This window comes from Hippocampus bargibanti, linkage group LG01 (genome assembly GCF_051943395.1).
Source record: "Hippocampus bargibanti isolate YZ-2025 linkage group LG01, ASM5194339v1, whole genome shotgun sequence".
Classification (NCBI taxonomy): domain Eukaryota; kingdom Metazoa; phylum Chordata; class Actinopteri; order Syngnathiformes; family Syngnathidae; genus Hippocampus; species Hippocampus bargibanti.
In genome coordinates this window covers 32,786,304-32,808,771 of record NC_142734.1, presented here as the reverse complement: position 1 = coordinate 32,808,771, position 22,468 = coordinate 32,786,304, and the positions used below count along the sequence as shown (strand labels likewise).

Sequence of the window (22,468 nt, the reverse complement as noted above, 5' to 3'; positions counted from 1 at the left end):
TCGAAGGGAGGGTTCGAGTCGGAATAATACTTTTATTCTGAAGGCTTTAAACGGAGGCTTTCCTGTTTCGTTTGCTCGGAGCAGTCGAAACTCCAACATGGATGGTACGAAAACATGGCCAGAAGTGGAGAAAGCAGCCGCAGAGAAGAGACGTGAACTCGTTTTGCAAGGTCCTACATCAAACACGAAAATTTCATCGTGCGGGGGACTTCCGCCTGCCCTTTATTCCCTCACGCTGCTCAATTATCTCGAGGTGAGCCAGTGCCCAAGTTTGACAGAGCTCCACGAGGACATCCAGTCCCTGACAAACCTTCAGAGTCTCATCCTGTGCAGGAATAAACTCTCATGCATCCCGGATGTCATCAGCAACCTCAAGTCCCTCAAAGTTTTGGATCTGTCAGCGAACAACCTCGACCTTTTACCGGATGGGATCACGCAGTTAGGCGAGCTAACCACTTTGAATGTGAGCTGTAACCGCTTGGCAGCTCTTCCGGGCGGACTGAGCAACTGTGTCAAGCTTTGCAGCATCAACATGTCCAAAAACCGCATCACCGGCTTCCCGAGCGATCTCTACTCGGAACGCATGGACCTGCTAAGCACACTGGTGGCCTCGGACAATGCCATCGTGGAGCTCGACACGGATATTCACAAGTTAGCAGCTCTAAAGGTGAAACACTGAATATCGCTAGTGCTACTGTTGAGCTACTCATACGTATATTAAATCTTAATAGTAAAGTATTGCATTAATTATAATTATACGGTGTTATACATTAGTGGGCTTCATAAATGAAATGTATTATTATTACTATTAGGTTAAGATGAAATGGAAGGAATCTGTGTGCACATTGTCAATTTTACCCCTCCTCCACCACCACCAATAAAGGCAGTTGAGTTGACAAAAAGGTGGAAAAAAAAACTAATTCAAGGAATATGTCTGCAATGTGTGAAGGATAAAGATATAACAGTCAAAATCTTACTGGTGGAAAAATAGTTATTGTGTAAACCCACTTGCTCTTGATACTTCATCATCGATAGGTGAATGGGGTAACTTTCAGTACCAGAGGTAGAAAAGTGCAATACAAGTGACAGTACATTTAGCATTCACCATTTGGCCACTAACATTGATGTACAATAGCATGAGTACACTCCAATGCAGTTCTAACCGGCATTTGAAGTTCCTCCTTTATTTTAAAGCGTTCAAGTTAATGTGTGACATTTGATATAGTTCTACTTGTGTCCACCATTTTAGGTGCTAGACCTCTCAAACAACCAGATGAGCAACATCCCGGCCAGTCTGAGCGACTGCCCCAAGCTGAAGGAGATCAACTTCAAAGGCAACAAGCTGAATGACAAGCGCCTGGAGAAGATGGTGAACGGCTGCCAGACAAAGTCCATTCTCGACTATCTCAGAGGGAAAGCAAGGCAGGAAGAGGAGAGAGGAGATGTGGATAGGGGGAGGGGCGTGAATGATAAGAAGAGGAAGCAAAAGAAGAAGAGGGAGGAGGAACATGATGAAGTGGAAGAAATCAACAAGATGGTGGTGAGGGTTCTCCATATCTCCGACTCGCCTGAGGCGCTCACAGTCAGAGTGAGCGCGGAGGTGAAGGATGTACGGCCTTACTTGGTGTGCTGTGTGGTCAGAGGCATGATCCTGAAACCTGGAAATTCTCTCAAAAGATTCCTAATGGCGCAGGTAGGTTGACAAGGGATTGTTCAGGATGTGTTTAAGCAATACCGTCAATGGCAGCAACCTACTTGTGCGCCCTAATAAATTCAAGTCCAGTTGTCTTTCTTTTAAACATATGTTACTGCTCCCCCAAGACAAAACTTCATGATGACATATGCGGGAAGAGGACCATCGCAACCATCGCCACTCACGATGTACAGCTTCTCAAAGCTCCACTGGCGTATGATGCGAAACCTCCCACACAGCTCAAAGTAGGCAAACAATGAACTTTGTCCAATTGGTGGGAGGAAAAAAAAAAGTAATTTCAGGTCAGATTACCTAATTTTTCCCATCTCTTTAGATCGTGCCGCTGGGTCGCAGGGAGATGACAGCCGTCGAATTGATCAGGCATCTTCAACTTGAGGCTGATGAGCTGAGGAAGCAGAAGAAAAGGCAGAACGTCACTGGTCTTCACAAGTCAGTGTTGAAAGCGTCACACACAACTTTAGGAAATTCTTAATATTTTAGTTGAGTTTTACAGATTACATGTTTAGGCACACTAACTTGGCATTTGAATCAAGGCGAATAGACTTTTTTAAATTCCTATGATCCTCTTTTTGCAGCTTACATGGTTCTCCAAAATCTCTGATATGTCACAACATCCCTTTTTTTCCCTTTTGAATAAAAAAAAATGCTTACCACTTTGTTGCAGATACCTGCAGATTCTGCAAGGAAAAGCACTGTATCCCTGTATTGTGGATGCAGAGGGCCACGTGATCTCATTCCCGCCAATCACAAACAGTGAGAAAACCAAGGTGCCTAATTCCCGCGATATCGGATTTACAAAAGTGTAAAGGAGGCAGTGATTAGTATCCTGCGTGGTTGGAATGACGTTATTGGGGAGCACACCCTAACTTATTTATTGATTTTCCTCAACAGATCAAGACGACAACCAAAGAGTTGTTCTTGGAAGTAACAAGTGCCAACAGTCTGCAGACCTGTAAAGATGTTATGGACGCTCTGATTGCAGTAAGCCTTTTTTTGCATGAAATATCACATTTTTAAGTTTTTTTTAGCGGAAAGTCAGAATGTAGTCCCAGTAGTTTCAATTTGCCTACAAACTGTTTATTTTCAAACTTTGCTGTATCAGAAGTGTGAGATAAAGAACTGTTTTTAGTATTTCACAGTAAATTGTTAGCATACAGTGGTCTGCAATTCCAGCTGGTGATCGGAGCTGTTCATATATATCTATTTTTTGTTTATTTCCATTCAAATTTTGCTTGATGTACATGCTACTTGGATGGATTATTTCAATGCTAATTCAAATTTTAAAAATACTTTAAGAATATAACATTAAAAGCACTGTCGGGCTACACACGCTGTAGTAATCTGGCTTCAGTATTATTGTCTTAAAACACGGGTGTCAAAATCAAGGCCCGGGGGCCATATCTGGCCCACGAAAGCAAATCAAGCATGTCAAGTGCCATGCTAAAGTCTGAACCAAAATTTCAAATTGTCCAATGAATACCATAATAGACTATTTTTTACTTCAAATTTGAAAACTAGTCATTCATGAATTTGTTTTGCGCTCTATATGCGTAGGAGTTTAAACATCATTATGGCTTCCCCAAATGTAAAATGGCGCCCAGGAGGAAACAGTAACTACAATGTGACCCATGGAAACAAATGACACCATTTTCTAAAACATTGCAATATGTGATTACATTACAACTTTGACTTTTTGGGCAAAAATAATGTTCTTGCTCTTAAAAGCAAAAATATAGTAGTTCTTGCACTAAACTCAATTTGCCCGTTACATTTGCTTGCAGAAAATGGCAGAGTTGAATAAGTTTGCAGTTGAGCATCAAGAAGAAGCCGGGTGTGGCGAAGAAGGAGACACTCTACCAGGCCAGTTTCCCAGCACGGACACCTGCAGTGAATTGATCATCCAGCAGGTCCGAACGGTTGACCACGATGGGAACTTGAAGGTGGTCTACCCATCCAAGACAGATCTCTGTAAAGACATCCCCAACTTGACAGTCATTTGGTAGTACTTCCATTTTTAATTAGGTCTTAGCATCAAAAACTGCACAGCTGAATTGCATTTTTGTTGTGGTTATGGCAACCAAACTGTCCCCTTGCTACCCTATGTTTACAGCTCAAGCGTAAAACTCTAAAAACACTGCATCTACGAATAAAGATTGTGTTGCATAGACATTTCAAAAGCTGCAAAATTAACTTTCATTCTATAATTGATAGATTGTTAACCTACACAAACATGTATTTTGTTAACATTGCTATCCAATACAGTTTTCAAAGTCAAAATGCACAGTATAATGGTGAACTATTGGAATTAAACTCTCTTGCACTGAAAATAAAGTTTGTCATGTTTATTTGTCATGTTTTCGGAAAAATCATGGTTCCGTTTATCAGTTCTCATGTGATTTGATGCATAACAGTTTTGAGTTCCTTTTTTTTATTTTGCTGCAATACTGTGGAAGGTGAAGCTTTGGATACTTAGCGGGTTAACTACAGTGAAACATCCAGAACAGGCAACGTGTTCCGAACGTAATGAAGGAACGAGTCTTTTGGCAAACTTTGTCAAGTATTTTTATTTGAAAAAAATAAATCAACAGAAATGTGACTCACATTGACCCCAATCACTGAAGAATATTGAGACAGTTTATATACAGCCGTTAAGGCCATCAATTTAGAGATGATGCCCAGGATCTGCAAAAAAAAAATAAAACTGGATGTGACACTTGGTGAGGAAATCTAATCAGTGTTGTACATTTGGCAAATTCATTACAAACTTTTAAAATGATTTTCTCCATTGTACTGTTTATACAGTAAATAAAAACAATTATGAAGACGTTAGAAGCAAATGCAAGTTCAGGCATTTTGCTTTCACAGAAATTAGCTTTCAACAAACGCTAACAAGTACTTACAGTGACACGTATAAGAAACTTCCAAATACTTGTAGGTGCCTTCACAGGGTTCTCCAAACACATCACGACTGGCCATGATCCTGCAGCTTTTTTTCCCATTGCACCTATGGCGAGGGAAAAAAAGCTCTTTGTTCATAAAACTCCCACAAAGTAATTATTTTTCACACTTGGGGAACTTGAGTAAAATAATGAGAAACAAACGGCATACCTTGCAGCGACAATATCATTCGGGTGAAGACATTGCACATTTTCAATTTCACTTTGAGGCTTTTGTGTGGCACACGTGGTGTGGTCGCGCCGGCCAAAGTCAGCACCAAAGACAAAAATAACTTGGCCGTGTTCTAACAAGATAATTGAAATATGATCAGACAAAATATACATGAATGCTCAATGGAAAATCATCGCAAGTTCAGTCTTACCACAATACAAATGTGCCTCTGATTCTTCACACACCACACAGGTGACTGTTGAGCAAATTATAACCATTACATATGAAATTCACCCACGGTGACATGCAGGTGACATACCTGCAGGTAAGCAGGTGAAGTTGGTCTGCAAATATTTGGCGGTGTCAACACAGGGGTCAGGGGTGCGGAAATCGTCGATGGCCACTTCACACATTGTCTTTCCGTTGCACCTGTAGACAAAGCCCGAGTTACTCAGAAGAAAGTCAGCACTCCTTTTAAAGTAATTAGCTGAAACACAAACCCAATCTGATAAGATCATTTTTTTACACGCAATTAGCACCAAAAGTGAGTTGAGTTCATTATATTCTACATTTTGTGGACACCAATTTGAAACCGAAAAGGCATCATTTATAGTGCTTCACTTTGGCCAGAGATTGAGTGGGGTGTAGGGATTCTACGACTGAAGTAAAGTATACCCCGGATTGGTCATCAACAAATTATACTTCGAAAATGACCATTATGTGGGAAGAAGACGAAATATGGAAACATTTTCATAAAGCACACACTGTCTTATCGACAGTGAAGCAGTCATTCAATTAAGCTTCGTTGTAGCTCTGGTAGAATTTGGTCATTCATTCAGTGGGTCATCGAGGGAAAACAATTCCACTTCACTTTCATTGATTCAAACGTTTCAATTCATTTCTAGTAAAATACAGTCAACGCGTCAGGCATTGTTACAAGTTAACGTGTCAGCAGCAATGTTAATAGGGGATACAGTCCCGTACCTATATCCACTTTCAGTATAAAACAACCGCAAAGTGTACCTTTTCTTGAGTTGTTCCGTAGTGCCTGGTCGAGAACACTCTACGTTGGCTAGCTTCCGAGGTTTTACGCTCTCAGCGCAGACATGAGAGTTCGTACGACCATAAAAAGCCTGCTGCACGGTGATCACGCCATGATCTGCGAAGGGGACAGATATTAGAGTTGCACCCAAGCAAGTCGGCATCCATTGACAATTAAGTACGTGTGGGACAAAGACCGGAACAGTCCATCTTTTAATGAAAGGTCTATTTAAAAAGACCACCGTTGTAAAGGTGTGATAAACTAAATTCAATTTTAAGAAACTATTAGTCTCACAGTGAAGAAATTCCCAATTCTGAGCAGCAAAGTTATGAAAGGAAGAGGAAAGGAAAAAGAACTAAATACAGTTTAGGAGTTGTTGTAATGGCAGCCATTTTCGCAGCGCCACCTTGAAATCAAACTTAATTTTTAAGGCTGTATTCAGTCTTACCACAGTGTAGATGATGGATGTTCATCGGATGCAAATCACAGGTGGTCACTTGCTCGCCATGCTCAACTTTAATAGCTGTTATGAATGCAGAAACAGTTCAAAAAACGATGGCGACCGTATTTGTTCAACATTCAATTTGACAGTCACCTGCTGGAAATGGGCCCAATTGTTTTTTTTTTTTTTCCACGCAATGGCTACTTTTTGTGCTGAGGTTATATACCATTTGTTTAGACACGGATGCTGCCCTTTAAAATTTTATTTTGAGGTTATGGTAACAAATGGGAAGCAATTTAAATCATCCACAAGCATTAGGATAACAAAGATGAAAGCTACAACTATATTATCTAACCGAATACACGCACAGTATGAAAGACATTATATTCCAGACAATCCAGTCGACAACACAATGACTTGATTGTATTTTTTTTTTTTTTAATAAAAGCTAGGCTTCCATTCAATTTGGTAATCAATGGCCATGTCCCGTGACCATTTTAGCCTACTTGAATGTTCTGAACAAATTTGTAATCTGTGACATTTATTCAACACCATATATCATGAAGGATGCTTAGACAGTCATATTTTCACATTCCCAAAATCACGGCCTGGGTTTTGAACCCTCCCCCCCAAAAAAATAAAATGATATATGATCACCACTGCTAAAAGAATAATCAACTATCCTTCAATGAACAGATCAAGCCCTTAAATTGTCAAAGCACAAACAATATTTGGTCGAGTTGAAAACAAAATAAGGCCATTATTTTAGGAATGCAAGGCTGTTATGTGCCGAATGTTTTATGAACATCTAAAATATACAATACAGTAATGAAGTTGACCAAGTAAAATTTTAAGCAAGGAATAGAAAACATGCATCAAAAGGATATATGATCACATTCTTAAAAAACAAAAACAAACAAAACACTCACCTGACGTGTGAAGGAAAGCAGTTGCTGCCAGCACTGGAAAACAAACATTTTAGATCAAGCACAGGTATGGACATTTTTTGAGAGAAAATACTTTGATTCTGAGTTTCCCTCTAATACATGATGGTTTGTCAAGGATACAAAACATGTGTACATGAGTGTGAAACTACTTTAAGAGAAAATATTAAAATCTGCTTATACAATAAAATATTGTTCCCTGACAACACCAGTCAAAAACACACATTGTTTCTGCATCGTCCTTCCTCACTTCAGAAACAAACATGTTTCATCGGTGAACACTCACACAACACTGCACTGGGTCTGAAGAGATAGGAATCCATGTTTGGCGCAATCCAATCTGGAATACAGAGTTCAGATGCGAATCACTTGTCTTTATAGGGACTGCAAGGCTTCCAACCCATCTTCTAATTAAAAGGCAAACCACTGACACCCACTTCTCAGAGCTCTTCAGCGGTCTGGGTAATTGGCTGCATGACAGTGGTCTACATCGCAAAAATGACAATGAAAAACATATTTATAATATACATTCAACAATGTCAAAAAAATTACATTTTTTTTAGATTTTTTTTGCACCCAGTTCATTTTGCAATGCTTCTGACTTCAATTTATGACTGATTAAGTCATTATTTTAGGAGGTTACGGATACTTTATTTATTTATTTGTGCTCGTATGTGAAATCCTAATTGCAACATGGCCACAATTCTTGTGAAGAAAAGTTAATTAGAAAACGGATGAATAAATAACACATGAACATGTGAGCCATTTGCGACAGTTTTCTTTTCCTTTTTTACATTTTTTTAACTCAACTTCCTGTCAATCTTATGGTGGTACATGTTTATATCGTCATTAAACAAAAAAACTAACCAAGTATTGTAATATAAAAATAAAGGACAACTTTATTAGTGGATGAAAGGGTACACATGGCCACTGACTCACACTTTTTTCAAGAAATTGTGTCACGGTTTGCAAGGTGGTGATGGCGGGTACGGATCCCAAAATGCAGGCAGGAGGGAGCAGGAGGTTGTGTTTGACAAATTGTATTAAAATAAAAGTCAGCAGGAACAAAATGTAAAACATCAAAATCATCTGAACAGAAAAAATACAAAGTATCAAAAGAAGACCAAGAGTAAAAGTGCACCAAGATCAAACAAACACATGCACAGCCGGGAGTCCTTTTAAGTGTCACTGATTGTAACGACCAGCACCTGCGAGGCAGCAGGCAGGCTGACAATGCCACCCGTGGGTCGCCAACCAGATCATGACCAAATGAACCATGTGTTCATGCACTTGATACATATTTATTCTATACATCCACCAAGAAAGCAAGTAATAACATCAAACTTTGTATTAGAACAATGGGAACATATCGGGAAAAATTAAGGCTATCATTGTCTTTGGTGTGAAAAACCAAACTTGAAAATTCTTGTCATTCTTGTAATGTCGACCAGTGTCACGGAGCTAATTACACAAATCGCTGATGACCTCTGACACGTCGTGTGGGAGGTGTGGCTTCTAATTAGCAGATGGACTGCAAGCCTTGGAGTCACTATAAAGACAAGTGATCTACTTCCAAATATTGAACAAGTGTTTCTGACTGGACTCTGCAAAACATGGATTCCAACTCCTTCAGACTGAGTGCTGCGCTTTGTGAGTATTCACTGATCAAACAAATCTGTTTTGAGTTTGGAGACTGTTTAATGAATGGTTTGAGGAGGGATGATGGCCCACAATGAATATTGATGTGTTTTTGATTATTATCATCAGAGTGATAAGTTAAATTTATAGAATGAGCAGGATTTAACTTTCCTCCTGAAATAACATCTAGCTTCTAGCAAGAGTCGTAAAACGAAAAGGAAGTGATTTTTCTCTACAAAAATGTCCATGGTCATTCTTTGCTAATAAAGATACTATCTTTTCTAGTGCTGGCAGCAACCTTTTTGCTCCACACAGCAGGTGACTATCTAAGTTTATGTCTAACGTAGATTGGGTAGTTACTGTTTCATGAAGAAAAAAAAATATCATACTGATATTTAATCCTTGCAGTTGCTGGTTATGTGCACCGTGTGACCACCTGTGATAATAACGTGTGGGAAGTCCATCGCTTATTCTGCGGTAAGACTTTATCCTGCCTGATTAAAACCTCTACAGACCTCCAAATGCAACATTTCAAAATTAATGTTCAGATTAACATTGCTCCATGTCTTCGTTTGACAGATCACGGCGTCATCAATGTGACCGACTCTTACTATGGTCGCTCTAACTCGCTGGTCTGCGCTGAGGGCAAAGCTGAGAAATGGTTGGCCAACACAAAGTGCATTAAGGAAGGCACCTTTGACAAAGTCAAGACGAGGTACGAATCTGACCCAAGTTGTGAAAAACCTGCTAGTTTTGTTCAGATAAATGTCACTTAATTGTTTGAACAATAAATTGTCCATGGATTAGTGTGCTTGTCATGATCGCTAAGCACAAACACGCAGGAGGAATGGTGCTTGCATGAGAGTAGAGGATTCACATTATAAAAATGTATTGCCGGACATCAATTCCCATTTCCCCCAATTGGCACTTGAAAGTATTACTTTTTCTTTGTATGCAGTTGCAATGGCAAGAAATTGTGTGAATTGAGCCTGAGTGATTTCCGCACTCCTGATCCCTGCGTTGGCACCATCAAATATTTGCAGACCAACTTTACCTGCCTGGAAGCAAGTAGGTATTTTGTATGATCTGAAGACTGTATAGAATTCTATAACTAATCATTTTATTTTAACAGTGACTGTGGTGACATGTGAGGGGTCCGTGGCACACTTGTATTGTGGTAAGAACTTTTTATATTGGTCGGAAGCAGCATTTTGTATGTGGAATGTTTTTTTTTTTTTCTCTCTAAGACTAGTAAATGCAACACTGTTTAAATTTATTGCTTAAAATTAGGCTAAAAACTGCCAATTGATAATGCTTTGCAAAAAAAAAAAAAAAAATGGCAGCACTCTTGGTATGCATTGAAACCAGTGTCCAATAATTTAAAGATTAGAATGGCTGGGCAATAAAATCAATGTCGACTCACTTTCTAAACATTCTTTCCCTCCATCCCAACGACAGGTTTGGGACACGTTATTACAATCTATGGTGCAGACTACGGCCGCCGCGACCAGACCACATGCTCGTACAGAAGGTCCCCTCATGAGCTCAAAAATGTCACATGCCAGCATCCAACTGACCTCGTTACCCAAATGTACAGTAGTACTATTTTTTTTTTTTTTTCTCCCCCTCCTTCACATTCCTGATATTAAGACCCTTTTTCTCATTCATAGGTGCGAGGGGAAATTGAGTTGTTCAGTCACAGCCAGCAACGCAGTGTTCACTGACCCATGTAAAAGGATCTACAAATACCTGGAAATATCCTATGCCTGTAAAGGTAAGTGGATTGTAGTCTCTTTGGCACCTCAAGGTTGTGTATAGTATAAAATGCGTAATTGTAATTTAGCTGCATTCAAGAGCAGTCAGTTTTTTTTAAATATTGGAATGGCCACCCTTTGAGGCTTAAGCTGACAGTGTTCGTTTTTTTTTTAATTGTAAGATGTATCAAAGCATTTATTGGACTTTAACTTGCTGACTTTTCTTTCTCTCCCAGCTCTTGAGGCTCATAACCAGGATGTCATATAAAAGGTTGTTCCATTAGGTGTGGATTCCATCAGCGTGGTTGCAAAATGCCCAATGTTGTACTTGTATTAAAGTGCAAATAAAAGTTTTGAAATGAAGCTTCAAAGTTTGGAGACAATTTTCTTTAAACTTTTGCATACTGGAAGTGCCAAGACATTTTATTTAAAAAAAAAACAGTTAACATGTTTGGGTAAGATATTTGCATTATGGTGTCATGAAAGTATTTTCAAAAGTATACCCATAACACATTTTGTATTTTTAGATAAAAAAAATGAGATGTTTATAAAATGACAAATGTCAATCTGATGTCTGGATTAGTAATATGACAATTTATGTATTTGCTTGACTTGAAGATTGGACATTGCTGACAAATGAAAATGCAATAAATCTATTCCAGATGCTCAAATCCAAAACATGTCCTTAAAGAACACTTTAAAATTGCCACTGCTTTATACATAGGAGTACATGGAGGAAATGAAACACATTGGACCATAGAAAGCATAAAAATGAGAACTACAATGAAGTTAAAATCCAAATAAGTCATCAATTTTGAGATATTTTAAAGATGGACACTGAGGTGCTCCAAACCGCAACGGAGGCTTGATCCCATTAGAACCTCCCTTTTGTTCTTGGTACTTCTGTCTGGTCAGCAGACCCGAGGGGTAAAATGCAGCTGTGACATTTAAAGATTAGAAAAAAAAATAGGATCTGTCAAAGAACTTTAAAATGTATAGGAAACCAGTTCAGGGATGCCAAAATAGAAGTTATGTGCTTCCTTATACGAGTACCAGTCAATAGGCAAGCAGCAGTGGTCCCCAACCCGCGGACCGGTACCAGTCCGTGGGTCATTTGGTACCGGGCCGCGCATAAAGAATAATTTACAAAAAATGAAAAAATACCAGATTACATCCAACTATGATTTACTCCTGACGCATGTCAAAACGCTTGTCGAGGTCACGTGATACATACCGCTAAAATTAGCCCACCGTAAGCTAGCAAAATGAGTAAAAAAAAAGTCTTTGAAAAGTTTCTTTATCGACCGGTCCGTGAAAATATGACGTTAAACCGGTCCGTGGTGCAAAAAAAGGTTGGGGACCACTGTTCTAGACTAACTGGAGACAGTGCAGGATTGGCTGACTCCAAAGTAAAGCTCATTCCAGTAATCAAGCCGAGATGTGAAACACGCATGAATTACTGCTTCAAGGTGCTCATGAGAAAGGAGGTTTTATTTTAGCAAGCTGCCTTATGTGAACAAAAGCACCAATTTGCCAATAAAGTTTAAAAAGCACTGTCCAGTTTAAGACCTAGTACTACAGCAGCGGTGTAAAACTCATTTTTTTTGCTGCAGGCCACTTTATAGTTTCCTCTTCAGGGCCATTATGAATTTGGGGAAGCCATTAGAATGTTTAATCCCATCCACATATTACAGTGTAGAACAAACTAATGAATAACTAGTTTTCAAATCAGAAGTCAAGAATAATGACTGTTATTGTGGTTTACTTCCAAAAATATAACATTGGTTAGGATTTTAGCAAGCACTGAATTTCTTAAATTTGATTCGCTTTCGCGGGCCAAAAAAAAATGTGGTGGGCCAGATTTGGCCCCCAGGCCCCAACTTTTACACCAGTGTACTAAACTGTTTGTTGCCCACAGATCTCAGCCAAACTTGAAAACCATTATACATCTTTAACATTCACTATGGCTAATAAAGCAGTCTGTAAACCTTGAGGAATTATTTTGAATTTTTTATTGATTTTTAATACAGTACAAAGTTCAACATTGAGCATGTTGTGTTGACAGACACCAATGGGATCCACATCAAATGGCAGTACCATTTATAGGACATCCTCGATATGAGCTTCAAGAGCTAAGAGAAAAGAGTCAGCACAAGTCCATTAAATGCTTTGAGATTTTGATACAAAAAAAAAAAATAATCTAAACTGACAGTATTCAAGCAGCCATTTTAACATTGACCACTGTTGAATGAGACCCTGAGGTGCCAAATGGGCAACAATCCACTTACCTTTACAGGCATAGGAAATCTCCAAGTACTTGTAGATCCTTTTACATGGGTCAGTGAACACAGCGTTGCTGGCTGCGACTGAACAACTCAATTTCCCCTCGCACCTATGAATGAGGAAAAAGGGTCTTAATAATCAGGAATGTGATGGAGGGGGAGAAATAAAAATAGCGCTACTGTACATTTGGGTAACAAGGTCAGTTGGGTGCTGGCATGTGACGTTTTTGAGCTCATGAGGGGACCTTCTGTACGAGCATGTGGTCTGGTCACGGCGTCCGTAGTCTGCACCATAGATTGTAATAACGTGTCCCAAACCTGCCGTTGGGATGACGGGAAAGAATGGCTCTGGATTCAATGCATGACAAGAATTCTGCCATTTTTTGTAAATCATTATCAACAGGTAGTTTTTGGGCTCATTTTAACTAACTATAATACAATACAAAATGCTGCTTCCTACCAATATTAAAAGTTCTTACCACAATACAAGTGTGCCACGGACCCCTCACAAGTCACCACAGTCACTGTCAGAGTTAAGTACAATATTAGTTCTAGAATTTTGTACAGTAGTCAGAACATACAAGATACATACGTGCTTCCAGGCAGGTAAAGTTGGTCTGCAAATATTTGATGGTGCCAACGCAGGGATCGGGAGTGCGGAAATCACTTAGGCTCAATTCACACAATTTCTTGCCATTGCAGCTGCGTACAAAAAAGTAATCATACCTTCAAGTTGAATTGGAGGATATGAATTCTGATTTGTCACATTTTTATAATGTAAATAATTTATTGTTCAAACAATTAAGTGACATTTATCTGAACAAAACGAGCAGGTTTTTCACAATTTGGGTCAGATTCATACCTCGTCTTGACTTTGTCAAAGGTGCCTTCCTTAATGCACTTTGTGTTGGTCAACCATTTCTCAGCTTTGCCCTCAGCGCAGACCAGCGAGTTAGAGCGACCATAGTAAGAGTCGGTCACATTGATGACGCCGTGATCTGTCAAACGAAGACATGGAGCAATGTTAATCTGAACATTAATCTTGAAATGTTGCATTTGGAAGTCTGTAGGGTTTTAATCAGGCAGGATTAAGTCTTACCGCAGAATAAGCGATGGACTTCCCACACGTTATTATCACAGGTGGTCACACGGTGCACATAACCAGCAACTGCAAGGATTAAATATTGGTATGCTTTTTTTTCCCCCTCTTCATTAATCAGGAACTACCCAATCTACATTAGACATAAAAATTGATAGTCACCTGCTGTGTGGAGCAAAAAGGTTGCTGCCAGCACTAGAAAAGATAGAATCTTTATTAGCAAAGACTGGCCATGGACATTTTTTGTAGAGAAAAATCACTTCCTTTTCGTTTTAAGACTCTTGCTAGATGGATCATCAATGACACAACACATGGACTCATCAGTCTGAAATTATTTCAGGAGGAACGTTAAATCCTGCTCATTCTATGAATTTAACTTATCACTGATAATAATAATAAAAACACACATCAATATTCATTGTGGGCCATCATCCCTCCTCAAATCATTCATTAAACAGTCTACAAACTCAAAACAGATTTGTTTGATCAGTGAATACTCACAAAGCGCAGCACTAAGTCTGGAATAGTTAGAATCCATGGTTTGCAGAGCCCAGTCAGAAACACTTGTTCAACATTTGGAAGTGGATCACTTGTCTTTATAGTGACTCCAAGGCTTGCAGCCCATCTGCTAATTAGAAGCCACACCTCTGAAATCGACTTCAATATAATTGGCTATGTGACATCATCTGAATGACAATATAAATTTATTATATACATCCGACAATGTCAAGAAAATAAGTATACACACTAAGTCATGTATACATGAAAAACAGGCAAAATAAAGGGTACATCATCTTCGGTACCAAACACTGATTTGGAAAATTCTTGCCATTCTCGTAATTAGAACAATGTCATAATTACACAGACGCCTGAAGACCTCCTACAAGTTGATTTTGGAGGTGTGGCTTTTAATTAGCAGATGGGCTGCAAGCCTTGGAGTACCCTATAAAGACAAGTGATCCATTTTCTATGTTTGTGTTACCAACTGTGTTGTGCCTAACATGGATTTCAACTATTCCAGACTTACGGAAATGTTTTGTGAGTAATTTCATTGATCATACAAATCTAACAAATGTTTCAAGGATGATAGAGCATGGCCATTCCATGATAATAATAATCTTTGTGTTTCAGTGCTGGCAGCAACTTGTTTGCTCCATACAGCAGGTGAGTGTCAGTTTTTGTTCAATATACATCGGGAAGTTCCTGTTTCTTAAAATATACTTTTTTTTTCCATCTTTGCAGTTGTTGAATCTGTGGACAGAGTGACCACCTGTGACACTAATGCTTTGCAAGTCCATCGCTTACACTGCAGTAAGACTTGAGTCTGTCTTATTAAAACCTTCACTGATATTTGGAAAGAGAATAATTTTAAAGGACAACCGACGTCTCTGGTCAAGTTTTGTCCATAATTTGTAAAATGACTTCAAATGAGCGTATTTTACAAAGATTCCACCGCATATAGCTATATTTTACGTTTCAAGACTCTCTGTGACTATTCCGGAAGTCTTGTTTTTGAGTTGGTGACGAGTCCTCACCTTGCGTCACTGAAGGAACGCCCTTGACTGAAAAAAGGACGCATTGTAGCAGTCCTTACATCACGTCAATGCATTTTGCTGTACTTGTTTGGGCTGAAAATGTTGTGTTGCACCAAAAAGAGGCAGAAGAGGGCGACAAAGCTCTGTGTAAGGAATTAATCAGCCTGTGGAAACACGCTGATTAATTCCTTACACGGCGCTTTGTCGCCATTTCTTACATTTCACCCCCCAATGTTGCCTCAAAATGGCAAGGAATAAATTAATTAATAGATTGCAAACATGTATTCTTTCCTCTTCAGAACTATTTGAATCATATTCAAAACTGGATGTGGAACAAGAAAGCATATTCTCTGAATCTGAAGCCATTGGTTTGATTCTCGAGCAATGCAAGACATCTTGGCGTGACATCACGAACTGGGGGCAGGACTTTCTGAAAATGCTCAATTGTTTGCTGATTTTGGACACTAAGTCATTTTTATTGGTGTTTTGCATTTGACTAAAAATCATACTGTGTGTTTTTGGTGTTTTAGATGCTATAAAATGTTTTTCTGATGTCGGTTGTCCTTTAAGATTCATGTTCCGTTTAAGTTTGGACTATGTCGATACCTGTTTGTCTTGGTGTGACAGGTCATGGCGTCATCAATGTGCTTAACTCTTTATATGGTCGCTCCAACTCGCTGCTCTGCGCTGAGGGCAAATCTAAGAAAGTGGTGGCCAACACAAAGTGCAGTCAGGAAGGCGCCACGGACAAACTAAAGACAAGGTATGAATCGGGCCTAGGTAGTGACAAATTTTGTTGTTTGGTTCAAATGTCTGTCACTTTTTAAAAATTGGATTGTCCACAAATGACTGTGCTGATCATGTGACCACTAAGCGGCAGCATCGTGGGGAGATTGTGCTTTCATTGGAACAGTAAAGATTTTAGATAATAAATGTACAGTACACTTGGAAATCCCCAGGTAATTTCCGCCACAATTTAAAAAGCGCTGACGTCTTTTTGTGCACAGTTGCAATGGCAGGAAAACTTGTGAATTGAGCATGCGTACTTTTCGCACTCCTGATCCTTGTGTTGGCACCTTCAAATATTTGCAGACCAACTTTACCTGCAAGGAAGCAAGTATGTATCTTGCATGTTCTGACGACTGTACAGAGTTCCATAATTAATGTTGTATTTACTCTGACAGTGTCTGTGGTGACTTGTGAGGGGTCCGTGGCACACTTGTATTGCGGTAAGACCTTTTTTATACTGTTTGGAAGAATTATTTACGATAAAACATAACTCAGACATATTTTTCTTAATTCAGAAATGTTGGAGCTATACAGAATCATTGTCAATGCAAACATAGCCATACTTGAACTGGCTATCCAATGAAAGCCCTTCAATTAAAATCAATATCAACTCCATTTCCATCACCCAACTTTCTTTCCCTTCATCACAACGGCAGGTTTGGGGCACGTTATTACCGTCTATGGTGCAGGCTACGGACGTCGCGACCAGACTACATGCTCTTACAGAAGGGGCCCTAATGAGATAAAAAATGTTAAATGCACGCGGCCAACTACCCTGGTTGCCAAAATGTAATGTAGCACCAGCTTTTAATGTCTTTTTCCACCGCTCCCATTCCTGAAATTAAGCCCATTTCCTCATTGACAGGTGCAATGGAAAATTCAGTTGTTCAGTTGCAGCCAGCAATGCAGTGTTCAACGACCCATGCAAAGGCACCTATAAGTACTTGGAGATTTCCTACGGCTGCGTACGCAAGTAGGTGGTTGACACTTTAAGATTGATTGCATTTGAACAACATTAGAGTGGTTGATTTATTAATTTAAATACAGTAAAGTCTCGTTATATCGATATTCTCAGGAGTCGGAAAAAATATCGATATAACCGGACTATCGATATATCCGATCCTGCGGCATGTAAATTTTCTCCTTGCGTTCATAGAAATAGTATCGAAATAACAAGACTTTACTGTATTCAATAGCTGCTTCAAGCTTTTTTAGCTGAGAGTATTGGACGTTGGAGAGCTTGGATGTGAACTTAAACTGACTTCTCTTCCCAGCGCTTGAAACTCATCACCAGGATGTCCTATTATTCCATTTGAGTGTCTATCGTTGCAACAAGCTCCACGTTTAACTTTGTACTTGTATTACAGTCAAAATAAAACTGTTTCAAAGTGATGCCTCAAGGTTTGATGGAGTCAATTTGCTATTTTAGTCTGTGCAATCTATAAGGCATGTACTGATTTGTACAGTCATCCCCCTGTTTTTTTATGCGGTTAATGGGGACCAGAATCCCCCGCGATAGGTGAAAATCCAGGAAGTAGGGATGGGGGGGGGGGGCTGAGAAGATGCCAAGCCATATGGTTGCAAATCGTGGGATATCGTGCAGTCATTGGTTGACGGTGCTTGGAACCAGTCAAGCTAAAGCAATGTACAAAACCTGAGTCATTTGGCTTTTTTTTACTGGAAAAAAAATCAGTGCAGTGAACCGAGGGGGGGATCACTATATGTAGTTTTAAAAGCCTTTGCCAAGACTGTATTAATAAGGGGGTTGTACCAACTCTTTCAGTGTGTTTGCCTTGGTTGGCAATGTGATGCAATCAAGTAGGTCTTGCTTACAAACCTCTTTATTCAGGCATTTTTTTTCATGAATTTGTCATGTTTAATATGATAAAGACCTAATCTGACTTTCTATTATGTATTTGAGTATTGCAAATACAGAAAGAAATGGTCTTGACACACTGAATGTTGGTACTGCCTGTTTACAAATGTGAACCTCCGCTCATTGAGGTCTCAGGATCTGAAAAAAAAAGCACAAAATAGTTAATGTAGGCAAGCTGTGTTCAAAACCCCTTTTTTCTCTAGCTTGATTAAAAACAAAGTTCTGTTAAATCTCCATTAGGAGTTATGATAGTGAATTATTTCTCCCACCCTATTTAAAAAAATACATTTCAAAGTCTTCCATAAGTGTCTGCTTTAAAGTATAACTCAATGTCTACAAATTTCAATAAATAGTATTTGATACGAGTTGAATTATTTTGAATGCATTTGTAAATACAACAAATATATCAAGATAGCACTTTTATACCCGTACGGCAAGGAAAAAAATGAGGTGCTAAATCGAGTTCTGATTACTTACAGACACATGTATAAGCAACTTCCAAGTACTTGTATGTGCCTTGACAGGGATCTCCAAACACATTGTTCCTGGCTGCAATCGTACAGCTGTTTTGCCCATTGCACCTGTGGAGGCAGGAAAAAAAAACGCCTGATAATCGTACCAAAAATTGTTCTACAATATCATTGAATCACGTCAAAATCATTTTCAGGAAGTCAGGGCTTTAGTAGGGGAGTTCCAATTCTGACTGGCTTTTCACATGACTGCCAACTGCTACATGTGGGAAACATTGTACTTCCTTTTACTGTATCTCAAAGATCACGTGGGGGTCGACTTTAGACAAGTGGTGAGGGTACACCCTCAACTGGTTGCCAGTCAACCACAGAGCACATAGCACACAACCATCCGTACAGACGGACAAGTCATTTTTAATTCTATGAGGAAAAAAAATAGTAAAACTAGAAAAAAATAAGGCTTATCAGCAAAGGACACACACAAAAGTCAAAGTATAACTTTTTGACTTTGAGCCAGACATAATCGTACCTGCTAGCAACAATCTCAGTTGGGTGCAGGCATTCGACATTTTGTATTTGGCCCTCTGGCCTTTTGTACGTGCATGTGGTCCTGTCGCGGCGCCCGTAGTCAGCACCGTAGACGGAAATAACTTGTCCTACATCTGCCATCAAGATGAGAGAAATGAGGTTGGTTATGGAAATCTGAGTTCTCAAAATACAAAAAAAAAAAAAATGCATCATCAAATATAATCTCATCACATCCAGGATTTCAAAATGTTTATCTTACCACAAAACAAATGTGCCAAAGACTCCTCACATGCCACCACGGTAACTGTTTAAGAAAACAAAAAACATCAGATATAAAACGATATGTACAGTATTTTGGGTGTCACATAGTTTCATTGTGGCTACCTACTTGCAGGTAAGCAGGTGAAATTGGTCTGCAAATATTTAAAGATGCCATTACACGGATCAGGATTGCGGAAAGCCTCCGTGTTCACGACACATGTCTTTTTGCCATTGCACCTGTAGACATAACAATAAACGCATGAGTCAGAAAAAAAACCTACAAAGCCCCAATATAGTTTCCTATTATTAATAACATTCAATACATCATATGTAAGAATATTTTTTTAAATAAATATAACAGCGAGTACCGGTAAAAAAGCACCACATACATACCAACCATAATTTTTAGTCGGACTAGTTCAGATATATGTCCTGAATTATTTTACATCAAATCATGAGTGCCACAATTATGAGCAATGCTAATATTTTGTACAGCCCCCTTTAGATGTAAAGAGAATATCGAAAGAGGGATTTTCGCCCATCTCTTTGAATGGCATCTGGCGATTGAGGTCCTCTCCTCTTCCTACGCCTTCTCCATTTTAGCGTCCTCTAGAGGTTTACGTTGGAATTGAGGTGTACGGACTCATTCTGACGAATCATGTCTTCAATTTTAAATGTTTGTTTCTGAAATTGGGTTTATTTTCACTTGAATTGATAGAGTATTCAAAAAAATAAATAATCACAGGTGCAACAAAGCACTGTACATAAATGATTAAACATCAAATCACAATTCCAATACAGTACTATAATCACAATTACAATAAAGATAACGCGACTATGACTATAATTAGAAATGTAGTTGTGGTGTAGGACATTTACACACATGTGCAAGATACAGCAAGTCTGTGCATCCAAACAACCTGTATATAACTTTTGAAGTTAATACACCACAGTAGTCAACACCTCGTAAACCGAAACCAGATGATTAACGAGACTCTGTGTGCGCGTGCGTGTGTGCACGTGTACATGTTTGTGTATTTATGTAGACATACAAAATAAAAAAGGAAAATCAACCCCCGCCGCATAAAAGTGAACAAAATTAGCAATATAATGTTTTTGTTTGGTATGAATATAACAAAAGCAAATTCTACAAAAGCAATTCTTCTGTTTTTGAAATAAAGAACACAGTACACTCCACGCTACACCCTGAGGGTAAGTGACAATTATGAGAACATGTATTGGTATTAGAACAATAAATTCAACCAGACGGGTGAGCAAGTAAGCAAAAGGAACCACACCCAATAATTAGCGCCGATGTATGTTTTAAAATCGGTGTTGTTTTATTACTTGCAAAACAATTTAAAATAATTAAGCAATTATGGTATAGACATGAAGAAATGATTGTCATGTACTGAACAAAGATGTTTGTGTCACACAGTCACTCACCGGTTAAACGTATGTTCATCTTACAAAAGACACTTGCCACTGAAATATGATGGATACCTTGAGTTGAGTTCATCCGTGGTGCCTTGCCTTTCGCACTGGGTATTCGCCAGCTGCTGTGGGGTTCTTCCCTCACTGCACACCAGCGAGCTTGAACGACCATATAAAGCATGCTGTACACTGATGACTCCGTAGTCTGTCAAATTATAGGAGAAAAGGCAATCATACTGGAACTATGTGAAAATATGAAGTACTGCACACAAAATGACACCTCCCCCCATAATAAATCTATTGTGATATTTAGCTTTGACAATTTACCGCAATTTAAGTGATGAACATTCAAAGCGTCCGAGTCACAGGTGGTCACTTGCTCTGCCGAGTCAACAACTGTGGAATTCAAAATGAATGTATGAAAAAACGTCAAGAGACAAGAAAATATATTGTTGATGTTGGATATGAACTTAGAGAGTCACCTTCTGCGACGAGAAAACACATAACTGCCAGCACTGCGAAAACAAATTTCAATAATTTAGATACAGCAGATATCAAGATGCTGATTAGATAACCAACCCATTCTGTCTCTGGTGTGGCTTCTAACACCGAGCAGAGAGTTTATTAGGTTGTTGCACTTGCTTTCTGCCTAAAAAAAATGTAACTTCAATTTCTTTTGAAGATCGATACATACTCTGTAGCTATCTAGCCAGCCAGCTAGATAGATAGCTACAGAGAATAACTAACCAGATAGATACTGTTGATAAAGGCAGACAGAAAAACATCTTTTGTGTGTTACTCTCAAAAGAACATGCAAGCAACACCTGAACTCATCCACTATTTTGACTCAAACAATTTCTCCCAATGTTTGTTTTTTCTTCTTGAAGTCAACAAGTGACTTGGAACAGATTTCAAAGTCAGTTTAATTGTCAAATATGCTAATATACATGACATACAGCAAAGATGAAATTACTGTCCTCTCTGACCCAGAATGCAAGGCACTTATAATGACTAACAAACATAACAACAACATATTTGCCAATACTCACACAGTGCCGAGCTGAGTTTGAAGCAGGAGTCCATGTTTCTAGTCTGAGGCAATCACAATTATCACTTGTAAATTTGAATGGCTGCGAGGCTGGTGCCAAAACCGCTATGGCAAGTAAACCACGGAGATATCCGTTTTAATGGACTAGATTACTTCATTTCCTCAAACTCTCCAACGATTAAGGGGAAGAACCCAAAATGTCCCGTATGCAGGAAAAGAATGTTGAGCAACAGGCTACATTGTGAGATTATGAGATGTCAATCTGAACACATTTCGTAACTCTGGAAGGGTAGAGTCTTACTCAAAGCAATATTGCTGAAATATAGGGTTTCAGAAAGTGGCATGATTATACAGTACTGGAACAGCAGCTGGTATCAGACCAAGTCATATTCATTGCATGGGCTGCTTCGTCCTCAATCTGCTTCCACTGTGAAAGGTGGTAATCATCTTCAATAATCTGTGTTTTCATTACATAGGCTCACCGATATGCGTCCGTCCAGCACT

At 39.0% G+C, this 22,468-nt stretch overlaps 5 protein-coding genes across 7 annotated transcripts; 3 read left to right on the top strand and 2 right to left on the bottom strand.

Moving 5' to 3' along the window:
- Window positions 1-70: 70 nt before the first annotated feature.
- Window positions 71-4,066, top strand: lrrc47 (leucine rich repeat containing 47). Its single transcript, XM_089011730.1, has 7 exons — window positions 71-667; window positions 1,250-1,693; window positions 1,822-1,938; window positions 2,028-2,143; window positions 2,379-2,481; window positions 2,606-2,695; window positions 3,496-4,066. Exons 1-7 carry the CDS (start codon window positions 98-100, stop codon window positions 3,715-3,717), a joined length of 1,662 nt encoding a protein of 553 aa, XP_088867856.1. The 5' UTR covers window positions 71-97; the 3' UTR covers window positions 3,718-4,066.
- Window positions 3,647-22,137, bottom strand: LOC148903957 (rhamnose-binding lectin-like). Its single transcript, XM_089016069.1, has 20 exons — window positions 21,966-22,137; window positions 21,399-21,431; window positions 21,244-21,312; window positions 20,986-21,121; window positions 19,610-19,719; window positions 19,481-19,525; window positions 19,223-19,355; window positions 18,701-18,804; window positions 18,328-18,361; window positions 17,023-17,081; window positions 7,537-7,590; window positions 7,236-7,268; window positions 6,313-6,387; window positions 5,846-5,981; window positions 5,142-5,251; window positions 5,034-5,078; window positions 4,823-4,955; window positions 4,615-4,718; window positions 4,316-4,396; window positions 3,647-3,680 (listed from the first exon to the last, which is right to left on the bottom strand). The coding sequence occupies exons 1-19, from the start codon at window positions 21,997-21,999 to the stop codon at window positions 4,377-4,379; spliced, it is 1,467 nt and encodes a 488-aa protein (XP_088872195.1). The 5' UTR covers window positions 22,000-22,137; the 3' UTR covers window positions 3,647-3,680; window positions 4,316-4,376.
- LOC148903960 (L-rhamnose-binding lectin SML-like) lies at window positions 8,864-10,910 on the top strand. The gene is made up of 9 exons (XM_089011771.1): window positions 8,864-8,900; window positions 9,174-9,206; window positions 9,297-9,365; window positions 9,468-9,603; window positions 9,847-9,956; window positions 10,021-10,065; window positions 10,347-10,479; window positions 10,559-10,662; window positions 10,879-10,910. Exons 1-9 carry the CDS (start codon window positions 8,864-8,866, stop codon window positions 10,908-10,910), a joined length of 699 nt encoding a protein of 232 aa, XP_088867897.1.
- On the bottom strand, window positions 12,637-16,282 carry LOC148903959 (L-rhamnose-binding lectin SML-like). 3 transcript variants are annotated; one of them, XM_089011743.1, is made up of 9 exons: window positions 14,525-14,957; window positions 14,186-14,218; window positions 14,024-14,092; window positions 13,787-13,922; window positions 13,517-13,626; window positions 13,404-13,448; window positions 13,110-13,242; window positions 12,931-13,034; window positions 12,637-12,774 (listed from the first exon to the last, which is right to left on the bottom strand). In XM_089011743.1, exons 1-9 carry the CDS (start codon window positions 14,559-14,561, stop codon window positions 12,743-12,745), a joined length of 699 nt encoding a protein of 232 aa, XP_088867869.1. In that variant the 5' UTR covers window positions 14,562-14,957; the 3' UTR covers window positions 12,637-12,742. The 3 variants fall into 3 exon arrangements, with proteins under 3 accessions (XP_088867869.1, XP_088867877.1, XP_088867883.1); XM_089011751.1 differs by lacking the exon at window positions 14,525-14,957 and adding an exon at window positions 16,165-16,282 and having other exon boundaries at window positions 13,787-14,092; XM_089011757.1 differs by lacking the exons at window positions 14,186-14,218; window positions 14,525-14,957 and adding an exon at window positions 16,165-16,272 and having other exon boundaries at window positions 13,787-14,092.
- Window positions 15,972-18,328, top strand: LOC148903958 (L-rhamnose-binding lectin SML-like). The gene is made up of 6 exons (XM_089011785.1): window positions 15,972-16,321; window positions 16,566-16,675; window positions 16,743-16,787; window positions 17,004-17,136; window positions 17,213-17,320; window positions 17,622-18,328. Exons 1-6 carry the CDS (start codon window positions 16,155-16,157, stop codon window positions 17,626-17,628), a joined length of 570 nt encoding a protein of 189 aa, XP_088867911.1. The 5' UTR covers window positions 15,972-16,154; the 3' UTR covers window positions 17,629-18,328.
- Window positions 22,138-22,468: the final 331 nt, after the last annotated feature.